The following is a 17,751-nucleotide window of genomic DNA, read 5'->3' as shown; positions in this document are numbered from 1 at the left end:
TAGAGCTTGAATATCCCTGGAGAATGAGAAGCCATTCCTTTCATTATTGTTAACGTTTGACACTGAAGCATATTTTTTAAGCTGCTTTTTAATATTACCAGGCTGATCATTTGTTTGGGACCAGATCTTTTGAGTAAAACATAGAAAAAACATCCCTACATTTTGGTATTAAGAAAGACGTCAAAGGGATATATAGATGTTTGAAGATAAAAATTAACATTGTATTTTATAAGGTCTTTTTTTTTTTTTTTAGTGAAAAGTGGCAAAAGTGAATTATGGTTTAAACACATCGCAGTGACTTACTAAGCTAACATTTTCCAAAGTATGTTCATCCTGATGATCTGCAAGATGCTGGGAGAGTAAAGGGACTCCATTTGGAAGGATCATGTATCATGATCGTGTATCCCTCTCTTAGAGTTTCATAACATGTTAGCATATTGAAGACTTTAAGAAATTCTGTAGTAAAGAAATGTATTTGACTTTGTTTTGCTCTGTAGTTCCCAAACTTGACCACAGGACCTTTTGTTTCAGAACTAGTGTTTTACCAACACCCACGTAGGGCAGCACTGCAGCACTGTACTAACTGGTAAAACAAGTAATTAGACTTTGAAACCATATATCCTTTTCATTTATTGTTTCAGCTTAAAGTGAATTGACACTCCCGGGAGGATAGGTGGATACTATTAGGCCTATTTTAAAACTACATATACAGTGATAAAGAACAGTTATCAGGCCGTGATTGGAGTCAACGGGCAGAAGAGGTCTGCAGAAACATTTGGTATTTTGCCCAAACCAGATCCCTCCCTTAGTAAAGTGAAAGTATCCTTCGAGAATGAAATAAAGAAATAAAGTCATGCACTGTGGAAGCCTGAGTCTTAATGTTAAGTCCTGTTAGCAGTTAGACATAATGACATTAAGCTATTCTAACCCTTTTCTAAAAGCGATCGCCACCATTTCGGTCTTACTGGAAGCAATCTTGCCAGCTAATTTCCTTCCAGTGGTTTAACATCTGGCAGGCCAGGTGAAGAGAAAGCAAACATGCTACTTAGCACTGTGTCGTCATTTAGAGATTCAGTTCCCTCTTCTTTGCTCCTCTTCCTCAATTTTCACATGTCTGGTTATTTCAATTGAGGAAAAGCTGACATACAACAATTCAAACTTCCAGTTCACAAAACCTGCCTGGCTATTGTTTGCATCACTGACAATGATTATTTGCTTTAGAAAAGGATCCTCTCAGTAGGTCATCTTCATGCTTATGAAGGACAAGTTAAGCTGAAAATTGCATCTTTGTATCATTTGTTAGGTGCAGATTTATTGTAGGATGTAAGGCACACCCCTGTTTTTCTTCATACTCAGTGTTCAAGCTTTACATATCTTTATCAATAGTCAGTTCTTATGTTTTGTGCAGTTGTACCTGCCAATATTATTTGCAATTTCATTCTCATGTGATGGCTACTTCTCATGAGCACATGTCTTTTCTTGTTCGTTGCAAGTCTCCAGAAATCAGAGATCATACACCCATCCACCCTTCCCATTACTCCCCAGAGGTTAGCCCGGGGCCGCTTGGTATAAGCCACTTCTTGGTCAGTTACGTTGATTGCTGATGATACTGAATCAGGAAGGATATTGCTTCTTGTGGACTGAAGAACACCGGATCATGGTCAGATCTCCGTAGATATCTGAATATACTCCTGATTTTTCAGCCTAGCGGTATGATGTCAACCGGCTCATACAAATCCTAAAAATTTAACAATCAGCTCTCCAAAGCCAGTAGGAGTCTGCTCCACCACTGTAGGAGCTGTCTTTAAGAATGAGTTTGACAACTTACCATGGAACAGTACAAAGGGGATGATTGATAACTTTTGCTAAACTTGATCCTGGGGTCATGGAAAACATTCTTGATAAAATAGGCCAGCAACCTAATTCTTTATAGGGGATTAAGTAGAGGCAGGTGTAAGCACTATGAAATAAAGCAGCATGAATATCATCACCACCTCCTCACTCTACTACACCCATGGGTGAGAGGATTGTTTTACGTGGCTTGAGGGGAATTAAGAGCACGGAAAACACGATAGTCTATGCTTCCACTGGTCCGCTGATTGTGGTTTTCCTTTAGGGAGCATTTCGCCTGATCATAATCATGAATTTCTTGTACAGGTTGAAGGGGACCAGCTGCCTCCAGGACACACAGTCAGTCAATATGAGACCTGTAAGATCAGGACCATAAAAGCTGGCACCTTGGAGAAGCTTGTGGAGAACCTGCTGACGGCGTTTGGGGACAATGACTTCACCTATATCAGCATCTTTCTGTCAACATACAGAGGCTTTGCCTCCACCAAAGAGGTGCTGGAGCTGCTGCTGGACAGGTAAGAATCCAAAGGAGTTTGAGAGATGACAGAAACGTGAGAAAGGCCTTGTGCAGGGTGAAGACCTGAGTTTCAGACTCACCTGCACTTGGTATGCTGAGAGGGATGTGTGAGGAAGGACCCACTGGAAGAAACAGACTTTGGAACAGGTGGCACAAAGACTTTTCAAGAGCCACATTAGGGTTTATTTCTGGTAGATATACCTTAGAAGAATCTATAGAAAACTCTATGAAATATTTGGGAGTACCTGCCATAAATGTATACTCCGTTGTGTATAGATTGCAGTTACTGTTTGCCCCCCTAAAATTTTCTCCATATTTTAATAGTTCTATATTATTCTAGTAAATAAGCAATTGACTAGGAATCTTACTGAGTTGTTGGGAGAATTAAATATGCTAATATGTGTGAAGTATGGAGCTCAGTATTAGATCCATAGGAAGAATCTAATGGATGGCAGCTTCAATATAATGATGATGATAATATTATTAGCAATCACAATGCAGTGACTGCTCTCTGAATATTATCCTCGGTTTATGTTGTTAGGTCATATGTTACAGATAGCAGAGCAGTGTATATTATATTTTACACATTAATAATTCTGTTTCCCCTCCTTGGTTTTGCCTTGTTTATAATTAAACTTGACCTTTTAATAAATTGTTATTAAATTGACTTGATACTGGGAGGAAGAAAAACCATCAGCCAAACAATTGTTTTAGAGACATGAGAGTTGCCATTTTATATCCTTATATTTTTGGAGTTTCCTGCATAAGAAAGGAAATGAGATAGGCTTTTTTTGTTGGAGTAGTTGAATACTGACTTTTAACTAGGTTTTTAAAAAATTTTGAAGTGTTATGTGCCCATAGAAGGGTATAAAAAGAAACATTCATGTTTTCTCATATTGCTACATTTCCCCAAATATCTTTTATTAGGCTTTTAAAAAATTGTAGAACTGGGAAGAAGAAAATTGGACCATAATCTAATTAGGCAGATAACACATATTAACATTTTAAAAATAGAAGTATCCGTGTATATAGAGAAAAGTTCAAACAATTCAGAAAATTATAAAAAGTAAACATTTTTCATTCCTCCTGGGTAATCACTGTAAACCATTCCTTTTGTATTCTTCCCCAAATTTTCTGGGCTTATATACATGTACATAAATACACATTTATATAAATATATATCATATTTATTCATATATGATATTTATCAAAAATATTTTTATATGACATAAATAGAATCATAGTACAGTCTGTTCTGCAACTTTGGTTTTTTACTTACCTGTTTTGGAGATTTTTTTATTGATTAAGAGGATTAACATATGTGAAAGGCTTAGAACAGTGGCTGGCATATTGAAAGCTCAAGAAATGTAAGTTATTGTCATTTCAAAATCACATATAGATGTATTTACCATATTCTTTTTGGTGGCTTTAGTAGTATTTATTGAGTAGATTATTCTATGGGTGGACAGTTAAGCTCACTCCAGTTTTTTAATTTGTTTTTAAAATTTTTATGTATTAAAATGTTTTTAATGTTTATTTTTGAGAGAGAGAAAGAGCAGGGGGAGGGGTGCAGAGAGAGAGGGAGACACAGAATCTGAAGAAGGCTTCAGGCTCTGAGCTGTCAGCACAGAGCCTGATGTGGGGCTTGAACTCATGAGCCCTGAGATCACGTGACATGAGCTGAAGCCAGATGCTTAACCGACTGAGCCACCTGGGTGCCCCTGTTTTTAAAATGTTTAAACAATGCTGCAAAGAGTATCTTTGAATATAAACCTTCCAAGTACTTGTGTGAGAATTCTGTAGGATCATTTCATAGAAGAGTGGTGGATAGGACAAAATATATAAATATTTTAAAATGTCAAAGATATTGGGGCACCTGGGTGGCTCAGTCGGTTAAGCGTCCGACTTCGGCTCAGGTCATGATCTCACAGTTCATGGGTTTGAGCCCCGCGTTGGGCTCTGTGCTGACAGCTCAGCGCCTGGAGCCTTCTTCGGATTCTGTGTCTCCCTCTCTCTCTGTCCCTCCCCTACTCACCTCTGTCTCTCTGTCTCAAAAATAAATAAACATTAAAAAAATAAAGTAAAATGTGAAAGATATTGCTAAATTGTCCTTCAGAAAGTTGCACCAACCACATTTCTGTTCACAGAGAATGAGCGGCCTGTTCCCTTGCTTTCCCCACACCCTTGTGACCTGTGAATATTTTCACCTCTGCCATTGAAACCACCTCTACTGTCGTCTGTCCATTGAAAAATAGCTTATTGTTTTTTTAAGTTTCTTAAATTTGTGAGTGAGGTTTAGCATCTTTAAAACATTTACTGGGCTTTTGTGCTTTTCTGTTTACATCTTTTCATATCCTTTACTTCTTTTTATTTGGGACTCTTATTATCTACTTATAACTGTTTAATATTATGACATTATTTTTTTGCTTATCATGTGTTGAAAATATTTTTCCTAGTTTGTCCCTTGGTTTAAAAGTTGTTCATTAATATTTTTCATGAAGACATTTAAAATAATTTTTATGTGGTCATCTCTATCAGTCTTAAATAAGGCCTCTAATAATAAAATTCTATTCCAACGTGCTTACGATTATTGATAACAGTGGGTTTTTCTCAAGGTATTTTCCTCATAGATGCAATGTAGAGTGAAATCATCTAGACCAACGTTTATTCATATGTTCATATTCAGGAACATTGAAAAATGCCTATCCTTTATCATGCATTGATCTGGGTCTCATAACTCTGGACTTCAGCATAGATAAGAAGTTCTGTAGTTTTTTTGTATGGGCTTTAAATGTTAAGCTCTTAAAAATGTTAAGCCTGGAGTATAAACTTGTGGGATTAGTAAGTCATTTCTTTCATAGTTTGTTTGCTTGTGTAATATCAACACCTATAAATAGAGCTTGGAGAAGTGTATGAATTTTCCTTCTAGTCACATATATGGAAAGGATGCAGTATATGCGGACAGTATGAGGAAACAGGTCAACACATCAAAAACTCCTACAAGTTTTCTTTGGAATTGACAACGTCTTTTTCTTATGGGTAGCTCTACTGATAATAGGCCACAGATGTCCACAGCCAGTAAAGAAGCACACGTGAATTCCAGCTGTTCGTCATAAGTAGTGGACATACACACAGGAACTAGAGTGTTTAGTCTGTGACTCATGTACATCCAGCATTTATTTGATGATTTTTTAAATCTTCTCTTTGTTCTTTTATAGGAGGTACACATTTTTTTATTTTTAAAAGATTAACTGGATGACAGTTATTAAATAACGGAATCAACATGAATTCAAATTACATTCAGTTCAAACTATCATTTAAGGTATAACTGAACAAAAGAGTTAAGGTTTATCTTGACCTGTTGGATGAGCCAAGGCTTGGCCTTAAATTTCATCTCCTACTCCTGTCCTTTGCTTGCCTCTGAAATGAATGGAATCAACAAGTGCCAAATGCCTATAAAATACCCGGGACTCAGCAAGACACTATTTGGGTGAAACAGAAATATAGGACTTGGTCGTTTTTCACCCTTGTGGTGAATTTACTGTGAAGCTGTTGGTACTTAACCTCCAGAGACCCTCACTTACTTGCAATACCATCTACATCACTTATATTCACAATATTGTAATCTTTTTCTCAGAGAGGACCCTTCAAGTTACATATGCTGTGCAAAACCTGGTTGCACTCCCTGAGAACTTAGTATTTTACTGCAAAAGATAAGGCTTACACTCATAAAACAAGTAGACAACCACTTAAGGTGGTGTAAAAAATGAAACTGTAACATGTTCTGCGGAAGTTCAGAGAAATAAATCTTGTTTATTTTGCTTCCTCCGTGGAAATGTGGATTTGTCCATGTATGTACGCACTTCAAAATGAATATTTCTCCCATTTCCCACTCACTTAGATCTTGTGACCAGATGTTCATCTTTGTTCAGTTTTAACCAAAATACAGATTTTGTGAAACACTTGATTCTTAAATTGGCCGTTGAGAGTTTTCATGTCTGTAATTGGGACGTAAGCAACTAAATTGCACAAACTTACCTACCCCGAAGATGAGTTTGATATACTATTTTTTGTTAGTAAATTGTGGTATAGTTGTTTGTGAGTCTCTGATATAACTTTTTGTGATTTCTCTTAGTTTCTTAATAGTAGATTGCTTATCTTTTGTGAAATCAACACCGGGAAGTTACTATAGGATGTGCTAATCCTAACAAGTCAAAAATGGATTGAAGGCAGGTGCTGTAGTCTTTCTTGTGCCCCCAGAGGAAAGCTTATTTGAAGTCGAACTTTGATTTTCCTTAAGACTTCCAATCATGTGGCTTTTCTTGTATGGAGCTTTATGTAATTAAAAAAGTTCTTTTATATACGTTTTTTCATTCTGCTAACATGAGTCCTTGTGATTGACCAATAGAAAGCAGCTTGAAGTCATATATGGCTAATTCCATGCGTTTGCTTTATCTCTTACTTGGAGTTGTCAGCAGTTCACCAAGAATCCAGTTTTCTGTGCTTCTCACATGGTTCAGTTAATTCTAGGGCTCACAGACTTCATTTTTAACCTAAGAGAAAGTTTTGGATTATGGCTTAGCTCTTTGTGTTAGGCCTTTGTGATTTTGTTTTCTCTAACTTCACACATACATTCTACTTAAACATGTATTCTTTCCACCATACCCTTAAAAAAAGTAAGGGAGTTAGGTACCACTGAAAATACTTAACCTCAAATGTAGGGAGAATCCTGTCTCAGCTAGTGACCCTCACTGAGGACCATGAAATGTTTATACACATAGCTAGATTTTTCTTCAGACAGCTGTCATTAGCTACTTTTGGCCTATTCTTGATCATTCTCCTTGATCTGTAACTTTCATATCAGAAGTAAGAAGACTTCCAAAGACAAACAATAGTGGTGAATAGGTCTCCAGAAACTTTTGGTAAGTCACTATTGGCGCTCAGTTCACAGTTTGGGAAGGACTGGGCAAATCTGAACTGACTCTTGGTAGCAACTGAATTCTTCCAGTAGAGGACCTTTGGAGAGGATAAAGGTGGAAGGCATCCATAAACATGGTACTTTCAGACCAATCTGACTTGAATTTGCTTGCTTAGGTCACAGAGAAGAGACTAACTCAGTGGCTCTTTGAACTTACTTCCTCTATCCATGTTTTCTGGCCATGCGTTTTCACAGGCTTTATCTCAGTTTATTTATCATTATATTACCCCCCCCCCATGTTTGCAGATGAGAAAATTGAGGCCCAGAAACATTTAATCAGTGAGTGGCAGAGCTGGAATTAAAAGCTACCTCTTTCTGATTTAGAATCTCTTTCTAAGCATACCATATCACTTCCCTTGATTTGTTAATGCCATTTTAAAGGAAGGGCTGATTTGGGGATACCCCTCAGCTATCCTCAATTGGTTTTCCTTGGAAACTACATTACTCTCTTCACATAGTTGTGAGCAATTCACTTGAACATCAGTGTTCCTGTTCATTCGTCTATTCAAATGATAGTTACCAGATGTTTAATATGTACCACATCCTATACTGTACAAGGTGCTGTGTATATGGTAGACAAACTGGTCATGACTCCTGTATTCTTCATACTTAATGGCTAGTGGGGAAGAGTAACATTAAATCACCATACAAATCAATGTGTATAGTTAAAATTGATACAATCCTTGGGACATAAGAACTAGATTCTGTGACAGAGACAATTAAGAGAGGATTTGGGGAGGTGGATATTACCCAAACAAAACTGGATGTTGGCTAGTGATTTGGGGTGTTTAAATAGGTCATGGACCATCAAGGTCACAGCTGGGTCTGTGTGTCTAGAGTGTTTCTGTTTATTTGATGTGCTCCGGCCAGATCCACTAACCTGAATCTGCTGCTTCCCAAAGAGGACTCTTCTTGGAGGACAAGAGTACAGTAAATGAGAAAGTTTTGGAGGATTTATGCAAATATATTATCACTATGGAGATAGTAATCTTAAATTCATACTTTATGATGCCTGGAATAATAACGCCTTCCTATGTAAAATAGGATGTACCAATAACCAGCAAGAATGGAGCTGATCTTACTAAGTGAAGCCAGTTTCTCCACAGCACAGAGAAGAGTCAGTCAAATATAAAGCTTGACAAAATAAGTTATTCAGAGGAAGACGTACCATATGATTTCACTCATACGTGGAATTTAAGAAACAAAACAAGCAAAGATAAAAAATGAGAGAGTGAGAGAGAGAGAGAGAGAGAGAATGAGAAACAGACTCTTTTTTTTTTTTTTAATTTTTTTTTCAACGTTTATTTTATTTTTGGGACAGAGAGAGACAGAGCATGAACGGGGGAGGGACAGAGAGAGAGGGAGACACAGAATCGGAAACAGGCTCCAGGCTCCGAGCCATCAGCCCAGAGCCCGACGCGGGGCTCGAACTCACGTACCGTGAGATCGTGACCTGGCTGAAGTCGGATGCTTTAACCGACTGCGCCACCCAGGCGCCCCAGAAACAGACTCTTAACTGTAGAGAACAAATTGATGATTACCAGAGGGGAGAGGGAAGGGGAATGGGTTAAGTAGATGATGGGAATTATGGAGGGCACTTGTGATGAGCAAGGGTGATGTATAGAAATGTTAAATTACTGTATTGTACACTGGAAACTGATATAACACTGTATGTTAACTAACTGGAATTAAAATAAAAAATTAAAAAAATATGAAGCTTGAAAATATTTTGTTTCCATAGATTTTGTCGTAATGCCAAATATGCTTCCATTTCCTTTCAGAGTTTTAGGATACTTTATGGGAAAAGCAATTTTCCCGTCTTTTAGTTTTGAGATTCATGTGCTAAGCATAGAGTGTAACGGGTTCAGGAGTCAAAAGTGAATTTGATACCAGTTTTGCACTCCTGACTTGCTCTGCAACATTGGACAAGTTACTTTATCTTAGTAGCTTCAGGTTCCTTATCTCTAACGTTAGAATGAACAATAACCCTAATACAGGGTTATTATGAGGCTTAAGCTCAATGATATGAAGTTCTTAGTATAGTGGCTGGCAAATATTAAGTGCTTAGGAGATTACCGTTAGTTTTGATTTCTTCATGGAGCTTAATACTTTTGAAATTATCTTTCTTATTTATCTTTCTCATTTCTTGACTGTCTTCCCTACTTAGCGACCATGTCTGTCTTGTTCACAGCTGAATCCTTAGAGAGGAATGGTTTGTGGCAGTAGGTACTTAGGAACCATCTAACAAGTAAAGAATGCTTTATATGTTATTCATGTCTGTCATAAGCCCTTGCGTTGGAAGGTACAATAGTGAACATTACCCAGAATCTGCACCCATTTAGTGGGATAGACAATCTAAAGACTTGTACCGTTATTGTCAACGCAGTACTTTGAAAGACTATTTTGGCGGGCACCTGGGTAGGTCGGTCAGTTAAGTGTCTGACTTTGGTGCAGGTCATGATCTCACCATTTGTGGGTTCGAGCCCCACATAGGGCTCTCTGCTGTCAGTGCAGGGCCCGCTTCGTATCCTCTGTCTCCCTCTCTCTCTGCCCCTTTCCTGCTCCCACACACGTTCTCTCTCTCCTTCAAAGATAAATAAATATTAAAAAAATTTTTTTCTAAAATAGGGGCACCTGAGTGGCTCAGTCAGTTAAGTCCAACTTAGGCTCAGGTCATGATCTCACTGCTTGTGAGTTTCAGCTCCGCATCAGGCTCTATGCTGACAGCTCGGAGCCTGGAGCCTGCTTCAGATTCTGTCTCCGTCTCTCTGCCCCTCCACTACTCATGCTCTGCTTCTCTCTCTCTCTGTCTTTCTCTCTCAAAAAATATAAAATGAAACCTTAACAAAATTAAAAAAATTTTTTTAAAAAGACTATTTTTAATAGAAGTTTAAAGTTCATAGCAAAAATTGTGGAAAGTTTAGAGATTTTCCACATACTTCCTGCCCCCACACATACCCCCACTGTCAACATCCCCCACTAGAGTGGTACATTTGTTACAATCATTGACACATCATTATTGCCCCAAATCCATAGTTTACATTAGGGTTCACACTTGGTGTCGTATGTTCTGTGGGTTTAAACAAATGTATAATGACATGTATCCATTATTATAGTATCATACAGAATAGTTTCACTGCCCTAAAAATCCTCAGTGTTCTGCCTGTTCATCTCTCCCTTCCCCCACCCCAGTCCCTGATAATCACTGATCTTTTCACTGCCTCCATAGTTTTGCCTTTTCCAGAATGTAATATAGTTGGAATCATACGGTATGTAGCCTTCTCAGATTGACTTCTTTCACTTAGTAGCATGTAATTAAGCTTCTCCATGTCTTTTCACAGCTAAATAGCTCATTTCTTTTTAGTGCTGAATAACATTCCATGGTCTGAATATAATGGTGGACAAACTGCTCATGACTCCTGTATTCATTTTCTCTCAAAAATTAAACATTAAAAAAAAGAAATAAAAGGACATTGTTATATCCAAGGTCATCTGAGTTTTCTCCTAAGTAATTGTCTAGAAGTTTTATAGCTTGTTTTACATTTAGGTCTGTGATCCACTTTGAGTTGATTTTTATGAAAGGTGTAATGTCTGTCTAGATTAATTTTTTTTGCATGTGGATATCCAGTTCTTCTATCACTCATCATTTGTTGAAAAGACTATCTTTGTTCCATTGTATTGCTTTTGCTCCTTTGTTGAAGATGAGTTGACTGTATTCGTGTGGGTTTATTTCTGGTTCTCTCTTCTGCTCCACTGATCTATTTGTTTTCACCAGTACCATATCATCTTGATTACTGTAATCGTATACAGTAAGTCTTGAAGTCAGGTAGCATCAGTCCTAAGACTTTGTTTATTCTCCTTCTATATTGAATTGGTCGTTCTGGGTCTTTTGCCTCTCCAAATAAACTTTAGAATCCATTTCTCAATATCCACAAATTAACTTGCTGGGATTTTGATTGAGAATGGGTTAAATTTATAGATCCAAGTTGGGAAGAACTGACATCTTGGCAACATTGAGTCTTCCTATCCATGAATATGGAACATTTCTCTATTTAGTTCTTCTTTGATATCTTTCATAAGAGTTTTGTAGTTTAGGATTGTAAAGGATTGTAAAATCCCTTGCATTTTTTTTAAGATTTATACACAGGTATTTTATTTTGGGGGAAGTGCTAATGTAATGTGTTCTTAATTTCAAATTCCACTTGTTCATTGCTGGTATATAGGAAAGCAATTAACTTGCACGTTAACCTTGTATTCTGCAATCTTACTATAATCACTTTTTCTTTTTTTTTTTATAATTTTTTTTAACGTTTATTTTTATTTTTGAGACAGAGAGAGACAGAGCATGAACGGGGGAGGGTCAGAGAGAGGGAGACACAGAATCCGAAACAGGCTCCAGGCTCTGACCTGTCAGCACAGAGCCTGACTCGGGGCTCGAACTCACGGACCGCGAAATCATGACCTGAGCTGAAGTCGGCCACTTAACCGACTGAGCCACCCAGGCGCCCCTATAATCACTTTTTCATTCCCAGAGGTTTTGGTTGATTTTTTCAGATTTTCCACATAGATAATCATGTCAGTGTGCAAAGAAAGATGGTTTTATTTTTTTCTTACAAATGTGTATACTTTTACTTCCTTTTCTTGGTTTTGTTTTTGCTTTTTGTATTAGCTAGAATTTCCAGTACAATGTTTAAAACCAGTGGTGAGAGGTGACATCTTCCCTTGTTCCTGATCTTAGTGGGAAAGCTTTGAGTTTCTCATTGTTAAATATGTTACCTGTAGATGTTTATAGATGTTATTTATCAAGTTGAGGAAATTTTTCCCTATTCCTAGTCTGTTGAGAGTTTCATCACAAATGAATGTTTGATTTTGTCATATACTTTTTCTGTATCTGTTGATATGATCATGTGATTTTTTTTGTTAACCTATTGATGTTATGGATTACATTAACTGGTTTTCAGATGTGAACCAGTTTTGTCTACTTGGAATAAATCCAATTTGGTTATGGTGTATAATTCTTTTTTACACTGTTGGACTTGATTTGTTAATTTTTTGAGAATATTTGTATCTGTATTCATGAGAGATACTGGTCTGTAGTTTTCTTTTCATATAACGTCTTTGTCTAGTTTTGGTTTTAGGTTAATACTGGCCTATAGAATGGCCAACTCATTATAGAATGAGTTAGGAAGTAGTCCCTCCGATCCTGGTTTCTGGAAGATGTTTTAGAGATTGATATAATTTCTTCCTTAAATGTTGGTAGACTTTACCAGTGAACCCATCTGGACCTGATGCTTTCTGTTTTGGAAGGATATTGATTATTGATTCAATTTCTTTAATATAGGTCTATTCAGAGTGTCTGCTTTTTCTTGTGTGAATTTTATGTAGATATGAATTTCTGACCTATATCATGTTCCTTCTCTCTGAGGAACTTCTTTTAACATTTCTTGCAAGGCAGGTCTACTGGCTAAAAATTCCCTCAATTTTTGTTTTTGTTCATTTGAGAAAGTTTTATTTCTCCTTCACTTTTGAAGGATAGTTTTGAAGAGTACAGAATTCTAGGTTGGTGGGGTTTTCTCTCAACATGTTAAATATTGCCATTCACTTTCTTCTTGCTTAGCCTCTGAGAAGAATTGAATATAATTCTGATTTTTGTTCCCTTATAGGTAAAGTGTTTTTTGTTTTATTTTGTTTGCTGTGGCTTTTTTCAAGATTTTTCTTTGTCTTGATTTTCTGAAGTTTGAATATGATATGCCTAGGTGTGGTATTTTTGGCATTTATTCTTCTTGGTGTTTTCTGAGCTTCTTGGATTGGTGGTTTTGTGTCTGACATTAATTTGGGGAAATTCGCATTCATTATTATTCCTTCATTATTCCTTCAAATATTATTTCTGTTTCTTCTCCACTTGGTATTCCCATTACACATATATTATACCTTTTGTAATTGTCCCATAGTGCTTGATACTCTGTTTTTTTTGGGAGGGGGTATTGTTTGTTTTTGTTTGTTGGTTTGCTTTCCAGTTTTAGAAGTATCTATTTTTATATTCTCAAGTGTAGAGAGTCTTTCTTCAGCCATGCCCATCTATTAATGGGTCCGTAAAAGGCATTCTTCATTTCTGTTACAATGTTTTGATTTCTAGCATTTCTTTAAAAAAATGTTAAATTTTCATTTCTCTGCTTGCATTATCCATCTGTCCTTGTATATTGTCTATTTTTTCCATTCAATTCCTTAGCATGTTGTTCATAGTTAAAAGAAATTCCTAATCTGATAATTCTACCATTCCTGCTATATCTGACTCTGGTTCTGATGCTTGTTCAGCAAAACGTGATGGGGTTTTGTTGTTGTTGTTATTGTTTTTAACATGCCTTGTAATATTTTGATGAGAGGTGGATATGATGTACCCAGTAAAAGGAAATCAATCTTTCATAATGTACTTGTAATGTGGGGGAAAGGGAAGCATTCTATAGTTTTATGATTAGGTTCAGTCTAACCGTGAGCCTCTGCCCCTGGACCATGAACTTCACCAGTGCTTCTTAGTTGCTTTGTTGTTTTTTCTCCTCCTGTCCCTTAGGGAAAGGATAACTAATGTGGAGGGACCTGGAGATGGGTATTTCCCTCAGCAAGGACCCCCCTAGGACCTGGAGGGGTTCCTACAGGAGTTCCTCCCTTGGACTAATGTCCCCCCTCACCTCTGTCCCACATGACTTGGAACTGAACTAATGTTTTCCTTAAAAAAAAAAAAGAAAGAAAGAAAAGAGAGAGGAAAGTGAATTAGACTCCAAAAATATACCCCTGCTGTGGCTGGACCCCTGGCTCTCTACTGACCTTGTTTTCTCAGGATGGATTTTTGCTGTTTGGCTCTTAGTACCTGCCTCAGGTAGAATGAGAAAAAGCAACTAAACAACTTATCAGCTAGCAACTAAGGCTAGAGAAGGCCTATTTTCCTTTCCCTGGGTAGATGAGGCTCTGGTAAAATTGTTTTCCTGAGAGCAGGTGTTCTTATGAATGAAGTACTCTGGTGTATTTCAAGATGGTTCCTTTTCACCTTTCCATGTTAGAAGTACCAGGAGACATTTCTCTGATATTTTCATGGGAAGCTGGTCAAGTTCATGGAGGTAAAACTCACCAAAGTGTGGCAGCCTCTCTGTGACTGGGTCCCCCTGTAGTTTCTCTCTCTTAGTCTTGTCCACACTGAGCCTCCAGCAATTCATCAATTACAATTCAGGTTTTCCTACCCTGGGACTGGTTCCCATGGAGATTTCTGCTCCGATAAGTTATGATTCATTGTATCTGCCTGTCTGTCTCTTCAGTAAGGAGCAGTGGTTTGCCCTGTGGCCTTACTTTTCTGATGGATCTGAGAATAGTTGTTCATTTTCCAGTTTCGTCAGCTTTTCACTTGTTAGGGTGCGTGGCTATTTGTAAGCTCTTTACATGCTGGACTGGAAACTGGAAGTTCTTTTTGCCCATTTTTAAATCATGTTGTGGAATTTCTTACTGTTGAATTTTAAGAGTTTTTGTGTATTTTGGATAATAGTTCTTTATCATATATGTCTTTTGAAAATATTTTCTTCGCCTTTGTGGCTTTATTCTCATTTTCTTGAGTGCATGTACACTTTTAAGAAAAATCTTTTTTTCCCCTAGAAGCTGTGAGGTGGTCATAGTAAACCTTCTTTCAAAAGCTCGTAACACAATACATTCAAGCTCTCAAATGCTTTCTTAGCATGAGAAGCTGGGTAAGTATTTTGAGATGTTAAACCTCATTTAAAAATAATTTTTTAATTTAGTTCTGGAATTAGACTATGCACTTGCCCAAGATTCCTAGATTTCACTGGCATGCAGTGCTCATGAGGTTCCATTACTTCCTTCTCTTTTAGTGGGAGGCAAATTTTATAATATCTTCCCTCTGCTCTTTCAGGTCCAAGTACAGAGGGTTGTGAGCAGAGAGTTCTTAGGAGCAAATTCTAGAATCTAACCTTAGACGAGGGCCTCACAGCATCTTAACAGTGGTCACCATAGCTCAATGCCAGGTGCTGGTCTCTTACAGCAGTAACACTTAAATGTCACTCTTAAACTCATAGCATGATTTTTCCCACACTTTTGTTTCTTCTGAAAGTTATTTAAATCTAACTTCTGCCACTTACATAGGCTGTACCATTCTCTTAATTTATTTTAGTAACTCCCCTCTCCAACTCACCACAAAATCAAGTGGAAACAAATACAGCGGCTCACCTATTGAGTCTTTTGTCCTACCATCCATGAAAAAGTTGAGATTTATTGGTCAGTTGGCTGCGGCATGCTCATCCCATTCATATAGTAGGAAAGCTTTCAGGAAATCCTAGCATTCCTTTGTTTCCTTTCTCAGCTTAAAATACAGACATACTGGATATCCTGCTAGGGTGAGAATTTCTTAGAAAATGAAAGCCATTTCTAAGATTTGTGTTATAGCACATGAGTTTAAACAGATTTTCTCTAGATTTGAATGTTGATGACCCCATAGGCAAGAAAACTCTTGGATGGTGTAGATGTCATGGGTTTAAAAAAGTAAAGACAGTTTTCTGGAAGGTAGATTGGACTTAGATCTTATTTCTTGTGACTATTAGGAAGATACAAACATTTTATGGAAGAAAAGAGGATTATAACAAGGGCTTTGAGAATCTCTGGGTATCAATGCTTCTAACATTGAAAAGAGCATTGAAAACATCCTTCTTGAAAAGTCCTGTGCTCTTGCTGGTTCATGCTTTATCAGGTGGAGAAAAACAATTTAGCTCATAAAATGATAGAAGATATAACATTTGTAATAATTTATATACCCGCCCATGGCAGGCAGAATGATGCCTGACCCCCCCCCCCCACCCCGCAAGATGTCCAGGATTAATCCTTGAAATATGAATATGTTGGGTTCCAGGCAAAGCAGAATTAATATTGCTAATTAGCTGACCTACAAATAAAGAGATCATCTTGGATTATCTGGGTGGCTCGAATGTAATCACAACGGTCCTTAAAAGTGAAAGGTAGGCAAAAGAGAGAATCAGAGAAAAAGATGTGAGGATGGGAACAGGGTCAGATAGATGCCATGCTGCTGGCTTTGGAGGTGGAAGAAGGGGACAATGAGCCAAGGACTTGAGGCAGCCTCTGGAAGCTAGAAAAGGCAACTGAATGAATTGTCTTCTAGAGCCTCCAGAAAGGAGCACAGCCCTGCTGACACTGTGTGTTGGATTTCTGATCTATGTAATTATAAACTAATCAATTTATGTGTAAGCCACGGAGTTTGTAGTAATTTGTTGTGGCAGCAATAGAAAACTAATACAACATCAATAAAATTTTTTGGTCTAGTAGGGAAGTTGTTCACAATTTGATAAAAATAAGGAGTTCTTGTCAGGGAGATTGACTCCAGACATCGAATGGTCACAGGCTGCTCAAGGAAGTGAGGGTCACATGCTCATTCACCTTCAGCTTTGTTCTGTTCAGGACATCGTGCCCTGATCAGCCATGGCTCACCCGCTCAGCTCTGGGAAGCATGGCAGGAAACAAAAGACAGGGCTTAGCCTCAACATGACAAACACTTATTCTTTTCTCTCTGTAGCTATGCCCTAGCATTATGTTAACCAGAAAAATTTCATTTGGTATTGTTTTAGAATTACATCCAACCCTAATCACTTGAGGGAAAATGGAAATAAGTTCTCTTCCTTGCTGGGTTGGTTGTCTTTAGTAAATCCTTATTTATTTTTGCCAAATGGGCCCAACTTTCACCCAGAAGCACTGTGGGAATTCTCTGTGGGAACGTGTGGTGATTGTAGAACCCTAGCTTAACGGGCTGGAAGTGATGGTTCTGTTAAAGTAGACCCTGAAGGGATGCTGTCAAAGACTTCACCTCAGGTCATAACCGAACCAGGCTAGCTTTCTTTTCGTGAAATGAGATCAAAATGTTTCTATGAAATACCTTTTTTTTTTTTTTTTAATGTCACTTGGCCAAGAGAGGGAGGACACACAGTTATCTTTCTTTTGTAGAAAAGGATGCCAAATTGCTCAGCAGATTTTTTTTATGTGCATTTGTTTGGAAACCACAAAATAAAACTGCCAAAAAAAACCCCTGAAAGGCAGGGTACATATATCCTGAGTGGTAACTGGAATGTATTCTGGTTTTCAATCTGGCTTTGATAATTGAAAGCAGTGGTCTTGACCATTTTCTAGCAGTTGGTGGGAGTGATTGATCACAAACCTGTTTAGGAACCTGCTAGAAACTATGGATCATCATCCATTTAGAAAAAAAGCACATCACCAAATTTTGCATATGGTTTAGGGATTCCCAAACTTCCATAAGTTCATCAAGGGGCCCTCCAGGCAAATGCTCCTGAGCATGGGTGATGGCACATGACAGGTAGGTGGCCATTAGGAGTCAGAGGAGGGC

The 17,751-nt window shown here is 37.7% G+C and overlaps 1 protein-coding gene across 2 annotated transcripts in view; it reads left to right on the top strand.

Moving 5' to 3' along the window:
* The window catches only part of RGL1 (ral guanine nucleotide dissociation stimulator like 1), a 257,439-nt gene that overhangs the window by 168,321 nt on the left and 71,367 nt on the right, over positions 1 to 17,751 (top strand). For both annotated transcript variants that reach the window (XM_049634098.1, XM_049634097.1), the window contains one exon: positions 2,158 to 2,366. In XM_049634098.1, the coding sequence (XP_049490055.1) occupies positions 2,158 to 2,366 (209 nt within the window). The remainder of the gene's footprint in view (positions 1 to 2,157; positions 2,367 to 17,751) is intronic.

Source organism: Panthera uncia, chromosome F1 (genome assembly GCF_023721935.1).
Source record: "Panthera uncia isolate 11264 chromosome F1, Puncia_PCG_1.0, whole genome shotgun sequence".
Taxonomy (NCBI): domain Eukaryota; kingdom Metazoa; phylum Chordata; class Mammalia; order Carnivora; family Felidae; genus Panthera; species Panthera uncia.
The sequence above is the reverse complement of the archived record's forward strand: the minus strand, read 5'-3'. Positions and strand labels throughout refer to the sequence as shown.